The sequence below is a fragment of the Papilio machaon genome, chromosome 8 (genome assembly GCF_912999745.1).
Source record: "Papilio machaon chromosome 8, ilPapMach1.1, whole genome shotgun sequence".
NCBI lineage: Eukaryota > Metazoa > Arthropoda > Insecta > Lepidoptera > Papilionidae > Papilio > Papilio machaon.
In genome coordinates this window covers 3,645,196-3,662,409 of record NC_059993.1, presented here as the reverse complement: position 1 = coordinate 3,662,409, position 17,214 = coordinate 3,645,196, and the positions used below count along the sequence as shown (strand labels likewise).

General features: G+C 34.9%; 1 protein-coding gene across 2 annotated transcripts in view; it reads left to right on the top strand.

Annotated features, from left to right (window-relative positions):
• The window catches only part of LOC106720730, a 64,417-nt gene extending 47,203 nt beyond the window's left edge, over window positions 1–17,214 (top strand). For both annotated transcript variants that reach the window (XM_014515482.2, XM_014515484.2), the window contains exons 5-10: window positions 10,527–10,648; window positions 14,735–14,929; window positions 15,091–15,345; window positions 15,592–15,755; window positions 16,065–16,273; window positions 16,772–17,214. In XM_014515482.2, coding sequence (XP_014370968.2) covers window positions 10,527–10,648; window positions 14,735–14,929; window positions 15,091–15,345; window positions 15,592–15,755; window positions 16,065–16,273; window positions 16,772–16,905 — 1,079 coding nt within the window. In that variant the 3' untranslated portion in view covers window positions 16,906–17,214. The remainder of the gene's footprint in view (window positions 1–10,526; window positions 10,649–14,734; window positions 14,930–15,090; window positions 15,346–15,591; window positions 15,756–16,064; window positions 16,274–16,771) is intronic.

Sequence of the window (17,214 nt, the reverse complement as noted above, 5' to 3'; positions counted from 1 at the left end):
TAGGTGTGAAGTAACGTTTACTTATATCTGACATCATACGTTGGATGATTTTTCGCTTTGTCGCTAGATGGCGGTAGTAGTAGCGAAATCAAGAAACTTATGCATACGCATTTTTAGGTTAAGTTTTAACTAAAAATAGTCAGACTGTGCAATAAAAAACAAAAATTTTAAGAAAAAAAAATAGCCGACTTCAAAAAAAAACAATCGCAAACAAAATGCACTCAAAAGTAACCTAAAAAAACCAATTTCAAACAAAATGCACTCAAAAGTAACATAAAAAAAATTTCAAACAAAATGCACTAAAAAGAAACAAAATAATGTCATGAAAACTCTCTAAACTCTAGTAGTTAGTAGTAGGGGCTCAGTTTTCCGCAACTCCACGACAAGCGCGTATTTTGCGTGTCTCTAAACTCTAAAGAAAGTTCTCTTCTTTCTTGTAACATGTCTATATTGTATAATTATTGTTATTTCGCAGTCGGTGTCGGCCGAAGTAAATAGGTGACATTTTATATTTGAGATGTATTAGACATACTTACGTTTATGTCCCTACTTAGGCCGAAACCGACTCCAAAATAACAATAATTATACAATATAGACATGTTACAAGAAAGAAGAGAACTTTCTTTAGAGTTTAGAGACACGCAAAATACGCGCTTGTCGTGGAGTTGCGGAAAACTGAGCCCCTACTACTAACTACTAGAGTTTAGAGAGTTTTCATGACATTATTTTGTTTCTTTTTAGTGCATTTTGTTTGAAATTTTTTTTATGTTACTTTTGAGTGCATTTTGTTTGAAATTGGTTTTTTTAGGTTACTTTTGAGTGCATTTTGTTTGCGATTGTTTTTTTTTGAAGTCGGCTATTTTTTTTTCTTAAAATTTTTGTTTTATTTCACAATTTTTAGTGAATTTGAAGTTCAATTACAAATTTCCTTAATACATATAAAGACATAAATAAGACAAATAAAGAAAAGGACTTTCCTATTTGATATGTGTGTACTTCAATTCAAAAACTAATTTAGAATGCAGCAGATAACCACTTATCCTTTAAACAATGAAATAATTATCAAAATCGGTATACAAATTGAAAATTACCGAACTAATACATCGTAGCGTGCCTTTAATTTTGTCCAGCCGCGCGCCGCAGTAGCATTTTTCGAATGCGCGTAGTTTTTAATTATTTAATATCTCCCAAACTATTGATCAGAATTACATAGTTTAAAAGCTAATGTAGTCTGCATTTAATACTCTACCCATAAAACATATTTATTTGGATAAGGATTCATATCGAATATAATATAATAGCGCCGTAAGCTTACGACGCTGTTTTTCGTGTGCATTTTAATCGAAGTTTGTTCACAATAACATGGTTTTTGTGAGACATCCATAGATGATAGATATATGCCACCGAAGACTTTTATTTAGCAAATTTAAGGATCTATAATTACTCCATACATCATTTTTATGTAAGTCATATAGTGTGACCTACGTAAGCCCAGAAAGCAAAATTGTGCTTTTCGTGTAGCATTTTTCGTTTCCGCGTAATTTTATTCTTACGATATCTCCTAAACTATTAGACAGAATGATATAGTTTCAATTGCAAATATAATCTACATTAAATTCTCTTGATAATGAACATGTTTATTTACATAAGCGTTAATACTGAACTCGAATAATAGCGTCGGAAATAGGGCATGAATTTAATTGATGTTTCTGAAGAAAAAAATGGTTATTGCGAGAAAACTATAAAAGATAGATATATGCTATCGCTGACTTTTATTTAGCACATTTAAAGAGCTACAATTCGCCATACATCATTTTTATGTAGGTCCTATAGTTTAGCCTACGTAAGCGCTGAAAACAAAAATGTCCCTAATGTTCGCAACAAATTTTGAAGCTATATTCAAAATCTACTAGTCTTCTAGTTATTTAAAAAAAAAAACAAAAAAATGGGACCCACCTGCAAGCACTTCCTTTCGATTAAAATATTTTTCATCAAAATCGGACCACCAGGGGCGGAGTATCGCGGTAACACACATAAAAAAAAAAAAAAAAAAAAAAAATACAGTCGAATTGATAACCTCCTTCTTTTTGAAGTCGGCTAAAAAGTAGATCTGTTGGCAGACCTGAGAACTGAACAGTTGAACTGGTGCTGGCGGTCGAATAAAAAATTGCAATAGTTAAAATTGTGCAGTTGAAACTTAAGATATATAGCAGGTAGTTACTTCTTATGTCGAATTAGTTATTATTTTTAGCAGAATTAAATTATATTTATTAAAAAAACAAGTGCGGAGAAATAATAGATACTTCGGACAGGATTATATGTCTAAGCAGAGCTTTTGAATAAGAACTAATTTTGCACCAAAGTTTTGTACCTTTCCTAACTCTTTTGTTATTGTTTAGCCTGTAGCAAGAAAAAATGTCAGCTAAAACAACTATTGTTATATTAAACGTTTCTCATTAATAAATAGACATTGATACATAACTTTCTCAAGGATGTTTTCATGATTATAATGAACATAATAATATTTTACCTTTATACTAATATGCGTCCTGTTATAATTATATAATAATACAGATCCACGTAATTGTTTAAAAACATTTAGATTAAAATATCTATCATTAATAGTAATCTAAAAACCTGATCTAACACATGATTTTCTGTCATACTTATTGGTATTAATAATCTTAGGATCAGTTATTGGGTTTGGCTATTAATTAAGTTAATCTTAAGCCTTCTCATACTAAATATTGTGTTAGTCTTACTCATTGACAAAATGCAATGTTAAAAGACTCAATATTCACTGCTTAAATTAATTAATTTTTTTTTAAATATGTTAGTGGATCATATTATACACGCATCAGTTTGTTAATTTGATAAATATGTCCGGCAACGGATCTACGGTTCCTCTGGCTGTGACAAGTTTGCCCTCTTCTGTCATAAAAAAATTAATTGATGTAAATATCTTGGTTACGAAAATAACGTATTTTATATTAATAATCTCATAATGCAAGGAAAATACATACGATAAAATGAACAAATCGATGCGGTTTTCAATTAATTTGAACGATAAGTAATTGTTTAGGACAACGACCTTCGGGGGATAGTACCTAATGCATCAATCGCAATATTACTTCAATTCAATGACCAGGGTGCATAATGTAAGAGACATGCGATCTTTGTTTTTGTTCAAGAACTTTCCATTTATCAATTATAACGTAGTAACTGCTTAACTTAATTATTATTTAATAATTGTATTATTTTACCAATGAAGGGTGATTGAAAGGTTCGGCGTTGTGTATTACAAATAAGGACTTCTCCTTCCATATTTTTTTCTTTCTGTACCTTTTATATTAAATCTTCAGATTATGTATGGAGTTATTCATAGTTAAATACTTCACAACCACAAACCGTGATTGTACTTGTACTTAATTACGGTTTGTTGTTGTGATACGGTGGTGTGTACCTAATTGTACTTAATTTAGATTTGCTTTCATTCTTCATTCAGGCTGAACATCGTCTTTTGGTTAATAAATAAAATCAAACAAATAAACATCAAATCCATATTTGCTAATCATAAAGTGACATTTCTTATCTTATTAATATTATAAATGCGAATGTTAGGTTAAGGATGTTTCTTTAAAAGTTATCTGCAGAACAGCTCAGCGGATCTTGATTAAATTTGGCAAAGATGTAGAAGACATAGTCTGGAAGAAGACATATTTTTTTTAGTTCTATAGAGTTTTTTTAATTCCACGCGGATGGAGTCGCGGGCGACAGCTAGTAGATATAAACGTAAACAGAATATGACCAAAATGTAAGTGTAAATACAACTTACTTCTTGATTACGTAAGTGTAAGTTTACTTAGTGTAGTGTCGATGTTGCGGTGAGTGTTGGTTATGTGTCGATTGCGATTTGAGGCCACGGTCGTCGCTCTGATTGATTGAGTATCACATTAGCGAGAGCTAAGACTGTACGCCACAATGTTGCACAAACAATCAATAAATGCTCTAGTGAAAACACGTGCTTGGCATATGCCGCTATACATAGACTGTTTCAAGCAGTAATGAAAGCGATAGGCGTTTGGCGACCAGTTTGCAGTCGCGCCGTTAAAAAAGCAGCCGATTTCTGACACTTCACATAATAATGATAATATTAGGTATTCATATTGTACATTATCATTTCGCTTTATATCATACTAGTTGTCGCACGGGGCTCCGTCCGTTCTATATCAGATGTTCTATAGCTGTACAAAATTTTATCATTCTGGAGATACCTTCAAACAAACATCCATCCATCCATCTAAACATTCGCATTTATGATATTAGTAAGATTACTCATAAAATAATTGGAAAAATAAAATAGCGTAATGGGCGCCATGTTTTGAATTTGAAGTTCCTCTGTTTATTATTACAGATTTCATTTGAATGTGATAAATGAGATGATATAATTAATTTAAGAAATATAAGAAACTTAAAGTAATCAAGTAATATAATATTTTAATATCAAAAATAAAGCGAATAATATTAACTTGTTTACTTTATCTTTGGACAAATTAACATATTTTAACATTTTCTTTTAGATAAATGGAAATCCGACTTAACGGGTGCATTAGTTATTATAAATTAATCTTTACATATATCTAATCGGCTAATAAAATTATATATTTGCATGTTTTAATGAATAAAATTTACATTTGAGGATAGAAATAAGTATAAAAACAACACTATTTTTCTAATCATAAATGTCAAGTTCACATGGAAGGAAAGTAGTAAAACATTATGTATTTTAAAATGTTAATGTCAGTCTGAAACAAAAACAGTGTATGATAATTTTATTAATAAAATTATGAAAATATATTATTTTCAATGCGAAAACTGAAAAGACATTTTCAAATCGTTAAATACATAAAAATCGATTTGTAATCAAGGTTATAACAAAATGAACTGACCAAAAATTTATATACCTATGTACGAGTCGAGTAAAAACGTATATAAATATATTTTTAATATCGTACCAATGTAGAACGTTTGAAAGTTAAACAAATTTAATGCAAATATAAAATAATAAGTAAAGGTATAAAAATAAATATGATAAAAGATTGTTTTTTGCAACAACATTATCCAAAGAACCGGTTTCATTAGAATATTAAAATACCAGCGACAGCTCAGCACACGAAGTCAGCAAACACTTTACTCAAATAATAATTGTGCAACTAATTTTTTCTACCGTTATCTTACATTTAATTAGACTTTTAAAGTTATTTGTAACTTACAGTTATAAACTTAAACAGTTTCCTAATATATATTATACTAGCTGTCGCCCGCGACTCCGTGCGCGCGGAATTAAAAAAAAACTTAGTAGCCTATGTGTTCTTCCAGACGATGTTCTACATCTGTGGCAAATTTCATCAAGATTCGTTGAGCTGTACCGGAGTTACCTTCAAACAAACAATCCATCCATCCATCTAAATCCTAAACATTCGCTTTTATAATATTAGGTAAGATAATAATAGTTTACAAATGGAATTGGAATGCAGTTTTGTAGTCGTCTTCTGGTAGTGGTCAGATGGTAGAAGGTTTCACCAATACATAGACCTCCATCAATAAATTTACACCTTTTCAAAAGTTGTTCAATCGACAGACCGCCCTTGATTATTACGTATTGATAACCATACAAAAAAGGAAAGGGTAACAACTCAATGTCCTAAAACTTCCGTGATTATAGCTCTATACGGGTTCTTTCTTAAAATATAAAAAATAACATAACGATTCTATTACAAAAATACATATGACCTTTTAACTAAATTAACTGTAATTACTTTTAACGGTAATGTCTGTTTAGCCGGCAAGTCCTCTACTTTTTCAAACGTAGGTTATGTTAATATGTTTCGTTTGAACGCAGTAAACTACAGCTATGATAAATAAAACAGGTTTACTATGAAGTTGTAATTACTTTATTTGCCAAAGGTCAAATATTTATAAATTGCGTAATAATTTTATTAATAATTAGTTAGGTTAGACATGTTCGAGGTAGAGGTTTATTCAAGTTGCGTAATCGTTTTTTTACATCTAGAACATTTGTATAATGAATTTAAATGTCGTTTATATTAAATTATTCATATATACCTTGCTCGACGAAGTTCACTTTAAAAACATTGGTCGAAGCTTAAAGTGGTTTAGTCGCGCGCTCACCCGACAACTATACGTGTTCTTATCGAGTCGTGGAAGTATTATTATTTTAAACATTAACGATGAGTGATAAAGAAGTGGTCAGTGCAGTTAAAAATAAAAGGACAGCAAATAAAAAAGTAGAAGAAGTGACGTGTTGGAATTGTTTCTCAACAGAAGATGATATCGACATTGAACCCGTACCGCTAACAAAAATAAGGGAAGAACAAAGGGAGAAATTCAAACTTTATTCTTTTTTAGCGTCTGAATTATCAAAACCCAAAGCGGTTTCTCTGAAACAAAAAGTGAGTGAACATTATATTGTTGGTAAAAAGTTAGATGAGAGAATTTGTCAAAAAGTTGAAGTCTCTCAGTACTTACAAAATAACTCAGAATTAGAAACAGCTACCGGACAGCATTTATCGAGGAAATTAGTATCGACTACTTCACAAACGTCTCCAAAAGTAACAGACAAATTAATTCCGGGTATACGGAGAAAAGTTGATAAGGCAACTGAAACAGATATTAATATTACGATAGTAAAATTAACTAGATCAGATAGTTCGTCTTCAAGTAGTACTACGCCAGATTTTAGACCCAGACGAAAACTATTGCCTAAACCGGGTTCTAATCCGGCAAAATTAGATGACACGGAAGATACTAAAAGTGATGCATCGATTCTTTTTCCTAGTCGTACCGTATATTTAGAAGAAAGCAACAAATCTCTTTCCAGAGATAAAGTCGATTCTAAATCAAAATTTTCCGATCCTATGTCTAAAATTGTTGAATCGACTTCACAAAGAAAAAGCATACATTTACCTGAGGCTAAATACACTGAAAATAAATCTGAAAACATTGTTGACCTTGATAAAACGATAAGTAAATCTGATACTACCGATGTGTCCAAAAACATATCACGTTTGTGCGAAACGCGAGCCTCGAAGACACCTGAACAAAAGCGTAGTGAATTATTATCAATCGGGAAGAAGATAGTGAAAACATCTATGACAGATAACCGTAGCAAATTAGATAATACCCCATCAACGAGTTCAGAACTAACTCCAAAAAAAGCAACGTCTAATGATTCATTGAAGGAAAAAACTTTGTCACTGAAACAAAGATTACGGGAACGTTACTCACTGGATAAAACCACACCAAAAAAATCTTCGCCAACAACCGACGCTAAGAAAACCCAGGATAAAGTTTCATCACCTAAAGAACTTTCTAAATCAATTGGCTCCTTGTCACTTAAAAAGATATTAAATGAACATTACACCATTGATAAAGAAATTGATGAAACAATTGCTAAATACGCAGATTTGACTAAATCGAAATCCAAACAATCGGAAAATAAAACTGACATTGTTGGATCACAATTAGAATCACCAACAGGTCGAGTTCAATTAGCCAAAGAGACAGTGTCACACTCCACTGGCAATGAAAAGGTAAAAAAAGTCGAAATGTCAGAACGTTCAAGTGTTGAAAGTAAAACAAATATATTATTTCATAGTTATGAGTCAGATCAAGAGGAATCGCTATCCAATGAAGATATTGATAAATTTAGTGACACTTTATATGAACAAATTAAAACATCTACACCGAAAAGTGAAAACAAAGTCTCGTCTGAAATCAGTGGTAAGGTGGACTCAGTTGATAAAGAAATCGATGAAATGATTTCTAAATGTGCAGTTTTATCAATTTCCGACAAAAACGAAGAAGAAAATAGTGACAAAGTTGCTGTTCCTAATGTTATCACACCAATTAAAACACTGGAAAGAAGTGTTGTAGAGAAGATGACGTATCCAGTGTCAAAAATACCAATAAAACAACCTTCACCAGTTACCACCAGAAAGGATAGTTCAGTTTTGTCGAGAATAGGCAAACTTCAACCTGAGGTAAATGTACCAAATAAGGGTCGTGTTTCTAGAGAAACTTTACCGTTAAAAAGTGCATCTCCATTAACAAAAAAACGTGAATTTGATTTTGGAAAACCGAAGAACGAGTCATTGCTTTTTGCCCAAAAATTGTTACACCCAGAAAATAAGGAAGGCGCTGTAGTGTATTCAGAAAAGACAGATAACACAAGTTCTAATGGCTCTGAATCAGGATATGCAGGTTCTTCAGCTACAGCACAAGATATTCAAGAAATTGATGCTATCAATAAAGAACTTGAAGACAACATCGGAAATAAAAAAGATTCGAGCAAATCGAACACTCCTGATTACACTTTGAGGCGCCAATCCTTTAAGTCATCTTTACCTGTTTTAAATAGAATTGTCGAAAAAAAGATATTAAAAACTACAACGACATCAAGATCTCTAAACACGGAAGTAAATAATGCTGGCATCAAACCACAATCGCAACCAAAGCGGTGGAGTACTTTATCTACTCCTCCAAAAACCCTGTCATTACAAGGTAATTTTAAAATCGTATTTTTTATTTATAAACATACTAGTACATTTTTGATTAAATTAAAGGTGATATAACCAGATTGATGCACACTCAGTAGTCTCGTAATAGACTGTAATAATTGCTCGCTAACATTATTAACTTTGGCCTCATGGCACGTTCCGTTGTTCGCTGTAGTTGTTCTTGTATCGCAATACGAGTCACAACAGGAAACAAGCGCAGTGGACAGGACGCGATAAAATGTGGATTTTGTGTTTGATTTACATAAACTCACTCAATTTGTTCCAATTCAGTTGCGTTGTGTACAAACTAGCGTATTTAAAATGGCTACTCTAATTAGCCACAAAACTGAATCGGATTCTTTATCGTCGGAAAATTATAAACCAAAATATAAATCAGTTATTGTTCGCTATCAATACGAACCAATTAATATTTACGATATTAAATCCGAGCCTCGCGAAATAAATAAACTTACTTCAATGATGAGTGTGTGTTTCAAAAAGTTGTGTTGTTGTTGTCGAACACTGCCAGAAGACGAACATGATTCTCCTATAGGAGATCAAAATTCTTCGTTAGTGGGGCCGATACGAAAGAGTTACACTTTAAGCAATCAAGCTAGGACGACTCAACAATCGGCGCCAATGATAATAATAAATAGACCGCTTGACGACGGATCATCGAGCTCTACGTTAACAAAACAAGATAATGATTCAATTAACTCCAGTGTGACTAAAGTAGTTGACAACGAATCAATAAAATCTACCACGGTACTCTTGACAAATGAACTTAAGGAAAGTTCTAGAAACGTTAGTGAAAAAATTGTGCATTCATGTGATCAAACAAAAGAAATAGAAGCCTCGAGCCGTGGGAGCACATTGAGATCTGGTGAGAAAATGTCCTTCATTCGTGACGTTCTGTCGTGTCGGGACGCATTCCTGAAGTCAATGGAATGGTTCGACAACTCACTGACTAGGGGGAAGAGATGTCGCCAAGTCAAAACGGACGAGTGGCTTGAGTTGCAGAACGAGGGTACCCGTGCCTTGCGACCTTACTGCGTATGCACCGATCCTCTACTTCCCAATGCAATACTTTCAATAGTTTAAAACCTTGTTGTCCTTTAAACGGCGCACTGTTCAAACCTTTCTCCGTATTTTTTAAGCACAATCGCACCCAATTTAAAATTTTAATAATTACACATTAATTTTAATGATTAATTCAATGCTAAAGTATATAGCACTGGATATGCTTTATTATTTGCAGAGCTAAATTAATTTATTAATACTTTATATGTTACTTTTAGTAAAACTTACTATGTTAAGTATTGCGCACTTTGTCAAATTCTATTATGTTGTATTATGTTTAATTTTGCATCTAAAAGCTTAAAATAGTCTTAGCAAATATAATTTTTTTATTGGTTATGTAAAAAACATATTTGATTCGGTCACCTTGGATGTTTTAAATTTAGTCACTACGATGTGTTGAAATTATTCAAGATTTTTATTATCAAAGACACCTACAGTATATTTTAATCATTATATTTCTTTTAAGATAAACAATTCAAGTCCTGTGATATTTTTAACAATCTACGAATATTTAAAATTTGAAGTCGATTACTGGTAGTTTTTATTCCTTTTTTTCTTACAATAATGTTATATTTAGCTCCGATTTCGTTCAAAAACAGCGTTTAGAATAATTCGTGTTCGAAGAATTTTGTCATTCATATGATAGTGAGATGCCAGAATCCTCATTTAATATCTTCTCTTCACCTCTATTTATCGATTTAAACCTTATTTGAAACGAAAATGAGAACTATTATTGATTTTATAAATGTTGTAATATGACGGATCTTTTTATTTATCTTTTTTATCACCAATGAGTATTGCCAGATATATCGATGTTTTACAATTTATTTGCACTATATTTACTGAAAGACGTTATCTTGCCTACAGATGAGGTATACCTGTCCGACAATGCGACGCTATCTTCGGGTACGGCGACCCTACCACGCCGCTCCAGTTCGCCACTACCTCACGACACCGACCGCTTCCCGATCAACAGGAGTGGTCTACAGGTAACAAAAATTTTTAGACATTGCGACCCATGCGACAAAAAAAGTTCCATCTTCTATGGGATCTCATAAGATGAAACTTTTTTCGTCAGACGGGTCGATTGATAGTATACTAATCGTATCAATTAGGGTTCAACTAACCCTGGTCGTTAAATGACCGCGAGGTCGCAACAACAAAGTTGACCAGTAAAATGTATTCTATTAAAATTTGCAAATAACTAGTCTCTAGATGGAAATTCTTAAAACAGATATAAAACGAGATATTAAGCCATTTATTAACTATTAAGGCTTATATTTGGAACTTGACCCTGGCTTAATTACGTATGGAAGGATATTTTGTTTACAGGTAAAACGAATGTTGTCTATTGAGAAATAAATTATTATTATATATTAGGTCCTTACATATGAAATTGGCGTTTTGTATGGGAGGAACAAAAAGTCGAATATTTTTTAATATAATATATTTAATTAATCAAAGTATGAACCATTATTTTCTATGCACTTTTGCCATCTCATAGGTAGTTCATTGATCCCTTTACTAAAAAAACCAGTCGGACGGGAATCAATAAAATCTTTGAAGGCGATTTGGACTGCCCCATCGGAGTTGAATTTTTTCCCTTGCAAGAAGTTATCCAAATTTCGAAAAAAATGGTAATCTGTTGGAGCAAGGTCCGGGGAGTACGGAGGATGTCTTAGACTTTCCAATTGAAGCTCTTCTAATTTAGTAGCCGTCTGTTGCGCAGTGTGTGGTCTAGCGTTGTCGTGAAGCAGCAGTGGCGTGGAGCGATTGACCAGCCTAGGTTGTTTAGCCGCTAGCTTTTCCATCATGGTTTGCAATTGCTGACAATAGACATCAGCCGTAATAGTCTGGCCAGATTTGAGAAAACTGTAATGAACAATACCGGCACTAGTCCACCAAACGCTTACAAGTAACTTTTTGGGGTTAATTTTCGCTTGGGGCAGGATTTGGCTGGCTGGCCAGGATCCAACCATTGCGCTGAGCGCTTCCGATTATCGTAAAGAACCCATTTTTCATCACAGGTAATGATTCGGTTTAAAATACCTTCATTATTGTGCCGGTTTAGTAATGTAACGCAACAGTCGACGCGCGTTTGCCGGTTTGCTTCAGTCAATTCGTGAGTTACCCATCTTTCAAGCTTTTTAATCTTCCCAATTTGCTTCAAGTGAATTAAAACAGTTTTATCACTAACATCGCAGCCTGCAGCTAACTCGGACGTGGTTTGCGATGGATCCGCTTCCACAATAGCCTTCAACTCTTCATTATCAACTTGAGTCTCAGGCCGTCCACGGGGCTTGTTCTGCAGATCGAAATTTCCAGAACGAAAACGTTGGAACCAAAAACGAACTGTGTTTTCTTTTGCAACACGACCGCCATACACATCATTCACCCTTCGAGTCGTTTCCGCAGCACTAGTGCCACGGCGGAACTCGTACTCGTAAATAATGCGATATTTTAAGTTTTCCATTTTGTAAAATGAGTGACGCAAACAGAAAAAAACAGAAGAAAAAAAACAAATGAATGACGGTCATCGAACCACAAATACATGAGTCTATAGCTGTACAAATTTGAATTTGGAATTCCTTACCAAAGAGGAGAAATTCGTGATTAAAGTGGCCAGTACGAAAAACGCCAATTTCATATGTAAGGACCTAATATATGTATATGGTAAAACGTTTAAATCAGATAGATTTTAAACGGTTTTTCTTCCAACATTGTAATTATTTTAAACTACATATATATTTATTTAGCTATAGCTTTATTAGTAAATATAAATATTCCTGGAAAAAATGGATTTAAAGACTATTCTAACATAATAAACAGAAAAAATGGTTAGTGGCTTTGGATGAAGCCAAAAATTACCTACTGATTTTTTTTCTAATTCCATCAATAGAAAGGTTTCTTCCCGACGAGTGACATACGCTGTTTTTAATATTTTATATGTATACCTTGTAGAAGCAAGTACGTTGCTAATACAGATTAAAAAATAATGTTGATAGTAAAACGGTTTATTCAATTATTAGTATTTAAAAGCGTTGTAGTGTAACCGAGCGGGTATTGTCTCAGGGGCCACGCGGCGCCCATTGTGCTGTTACGAACGCCGGCTTGCGAAACGACTGCGAACCAGATTTTGCAAAACGCTTTGCACTCAATTTCAACTGAGGCACACTAGACTTTTTGTCATTAAGTTTAATAACATTCATAAACATAAAAACTGCAAATATTCGTACTAGGCCACTTGATTAAAAATCGAACCACCAATTGTCAGATAATTCTGGCTTACTACTTATTATCGCTTATATTATAAAAAGCTAAAATAAAACCAGACAAGAACAGTTAACATAATGAGAAGGTTTAACTTAGGCCGACCAGTAACGCAGAGCTTTATCCGAAATGTTGTAACGTTAATCCCTTTTATAGCTAGAGTGTGGGCAGAGACGATGTAGATTATTATTGTGCAATGCCATATGCGGTCACTCGGCTTTTAACTAGACTGGTCTGTACCGCCGGGCTTGACCTGTAATTGTCAATAAAACCTGGTTAATTGAACTTAATTGTAGTACATAAAAAATCTAAAGATAATAACAACCACAGCTCTAAAGCCTTTAAATACATTTGGGGTAAACAGGAAAAGCAAAGATTATTTGAAAACTGAAAATAGATTTAGCCCGCGATTTCGTGGGAGCGGAAATAAAAAAAAATCTTAATTAGTAGCCTATGTGTTCTTACAGACTATTACAAATTTGATCTAGATCTGTTGTGAAGTTCTAATGCGAAAGTTTAGTTGAATGGATGGATGTTTGTTAGAAGGTCTCCGAAACAGCTTCCATTGAGCTCTTGATAAAATTTGGCACAGCTGTAGAACATAATCTGGAAGAACACATAGGATACTAATTGTGTTTTTTTTTTAATTCCGAGCGGACGGACTCGCGTGCGATAGTTAGTAACTGAAATAAACTACATTATAACCTCGGATTGATATACCTAAAAAACCTACAAACTTATTAAATTCCATCAAATACAACTCGTTTTAAATGTTACGTTAAGGTATCTAAAAGAACGAGGGTCACTATTTATTCTATTTATGGGACATTTATATACAAAAATGTTGGTGAATATGTAAATTTTATAATCTACACACATTATGAATCATTCGTTACGACAGAAAAGTACCTTAAATATCTTAGTATAATGTTTATGTTTTTTTTTTTAAATTTTAAATATTTCTTCATAAGATTCTGCGGTCCCTCTAGTATTGCAGATGTCTATGGGCGTCGTTGAACACCTCAGTGTTTCCGTTGCTTGTTTGCCTCCTCATCTTAAATGAAAATAAGACTTATTGAGGCAACAGACAGCATTGCCACTGATTGTTCACTTCATTAAGAAAAATAAAAAAATAAACACATGAGTTAGAAAGGTGAATAAAATTTTCTAAAAACCCGTCACGTGTCACATAAAACTACGTTTTGTCACATAAAACTACGTTTTGTCACATAAAACTACGTTTAAATTGTTTACGTGACTTTCAACTTGGGGTAATGAGAACAAACACAGAGTTGTTTGGTGCACCGTCTGGCATTGCGGTGACGTATCGTATGTCGGGAGATAATGTGAACAAACGCAGGACTTAGGTTTCATTAACGCGTTATCCAGTATCCAGTCATGGACGAGAGAGCGGGATAAAATGTGGTCGTAACATGTTGTGCCCTTTGTTATATTGCTTTTAAAAAGTTAGTTTTTCTGTGCTCTGCGCGTGTAACAAGGAAGTTCATTGTTTACGGTTCTATTGTAAAATTGTGTTTACAATAGATATGAAGTTACTACACATTTAATCGCCATTTACGGTATGAATTATAATATTTGTAATACTTTCACATTCAACTAAACATTTTAAGAACTTGGCCAAGAACTGTCTGCTGCCATTGTCAGCAACAAACTGATATCTAATATGCAGTCTTATATTTCTTTTCATAGCAATACAATATTACTGAGTAAATTATTGTTCTTTTTGATTAATATTTATTGTTTTTTCTGTGACGTTACATAATTTGTATGTATGTGTGTGTTAGGCGCGGTCGGAGTCGATGGCGTCTGTGTACTCGGGGGCGGGCGAGGGCGCGCGCGGCGGTGTGACTGTGCGCGGGGAGGTGCAGTTCTCGCTGCTGTACAACTACCGGCTGGGCGCGCTCGAAGTGGGCGTGCGCCGCGCCCGGGATCTCGCGCCCGTCGACACCAAGCGCAACCGCTCTGATCCTTACGTCAAGGTAACATGCAACAACTTTAACCAGTAAACTAGAACTCAACTACATCCATATCCCATGTTAAATAGCGTGGTCATAATTATGAATTGCTGCCGTCATCCATCTTGAGTTACTATGTTTGCTTTCGAATCTATCAACTATAATACTGTTGTTACGTTTCGCAGGTATACTTGTTGCCAGACAAGTCAAAGACCGGCAAGCGCAAGACGAAGGTGAAGAAGAACACGCTGAGCCCCGTGTTCGAGGAGACGCTGAGCTTCGTGCAGCCGCTGGCCGCGCTGTCCGCGCGGACACTGTGGCTGAGCGTGTGGCACGCCGACATCTTCGGCCGCAACGACTTCCTCGGCGAGGTCACACTGCCGCTGGCCGACGTCGTCTTCGACGACCCCGCGCCCACGTGGTACAAGTTGCATGAACGGGTCAGTACAGACACACCGGTGTAACGCATTTTACTCTAACTTAATGAATACGCATCCTTATCTTAATACATATGCAACAGATAAAGCAGTAAGTGGACATTGTGTCCTATCAGTATATAAAAGGATGGCACAATCCTTAAATTTTAAATAATAAGCCTTTCATTTACTGCGTCCTTATTGAACGGCGCCGCTGTATTTCTGGTATTTTACCTATTTCTAAAGAAACTCATTTCTATGTATTCGCAGACGGAACAATTTGAGGAGCAGCAAGGCAGCCGCGGTGACCTGATCATCGGACTCAAGTTCGAGTGTGAAGGTCGCGGCAAGGGCACGCTGCACGTCCTCGTCAAGGAGGCCAAGAACCTCGTCGCCACCAAACCCAACGGACTCGCCGATGTCTTCTGTAAAAGGTACTATTGCAATTTTAGTTAATAATTCCTAAAAATAAATATTGACGATTTTGGCTATCAACTATTATATACGCCCTAAATACTCACTAGGAAAGCTATTTAAACTGGAACATACTTCTTGTGAAACACTTAACTTTGTCTTGTTGGAAAATAGAATTGTAAATTGTAAATTGTCATATGCCAAACTACAGTAAAATCTATTGGTTTACATTAGTCAGTTGTTTCCGTATGTAACCTTGAATATGCACTTTAAAAATAGTTATGAGATAAATATAAGAAGTGTATGTATGTATGTATGTATGTATGCAGTTACCTGCTGCCGGAGCGCGGCCGCCTGGCGAAGCAGAAGACGGGTGTGTCGCGGCGCACGCTGAGCCCGCGCTGGGAGCACACCTTCACGTACCGCGGCCTCGCTCCCGCCGAGCTGGCTGGCCGCGCGCTAGAGCTCAGCCTGTGGGACCGCGACCGGCTCGCATCCAACGACTTCATGGGCGCCGTCAGACTCTCGCTCGGCACCGGTCAGAATACCAATAACTCACTTATACAATATTTTAAAATACATGTCTATATTTGTGGCTACAATGAGATAGACCAAAGATTTCTTTGTCAAGTGAATGACGTAAGAAGGCAATGAATTCAGATATATGGAAGTAATACACCCGGCCGTGAAAACCCATCGAAATCCAACAGTATCGAGCCTTTAAATATTCCATATAATAATTTTTTTAATACCCATTTAGGACCCATAAATATGTAGATGCTTTATAAGGCATAATTTTTTTATCTATCTATATATTTAAAAATGAATTGCTGTTCGTTAGTCTCACTAAAACTCGAGAACGGCTGAACGGATTTAGCTTATCTTAGTCTTGAAATGTTCGTGGAAGTCTAGGGAAGGTTTAAAAGGCGAGAAAAAGTTCATACCGCTATTAAGTTTTTTTTCCTGCGCGCGGACGGTGTCGCGGGCGACAGCTAGTTTTAAAAATAAAATACTTAATAATGATTTAAACATGCAGGTACATATATGGGAGCGAACGTGAACTGGATGGACAGTGTGGGCAAGGAGGTGACGTTGTGGCAGACCATGATGCAGAGACCCAACTTCTGGGTGGAGGGCTCTCTGCCTCTCCGCCCGCAACTCAACAACTAGCCACCCTCCTACACCCTCCTACACCCTCCTACACCCTCCTACCTACTACGATACTCACATCGTATTATATTCACCTTATTGACTATTTCCTGGTCATATGGTCCGACCTTTATGCAAATCTTTGGATCTACGCCTAGATCCAAGTACCTATGACTGATATTACCTTTTATTAAAAAAATTCAACATTATATATCATAAATGATATTGTGTTTGTTCAACGAAAACACCCAATTTATGGGCTGGCCTTGTTGTCATATTTTTTTTTATATTTCGTTATGTAAATAACAACTAATACATTCCAATTGTATT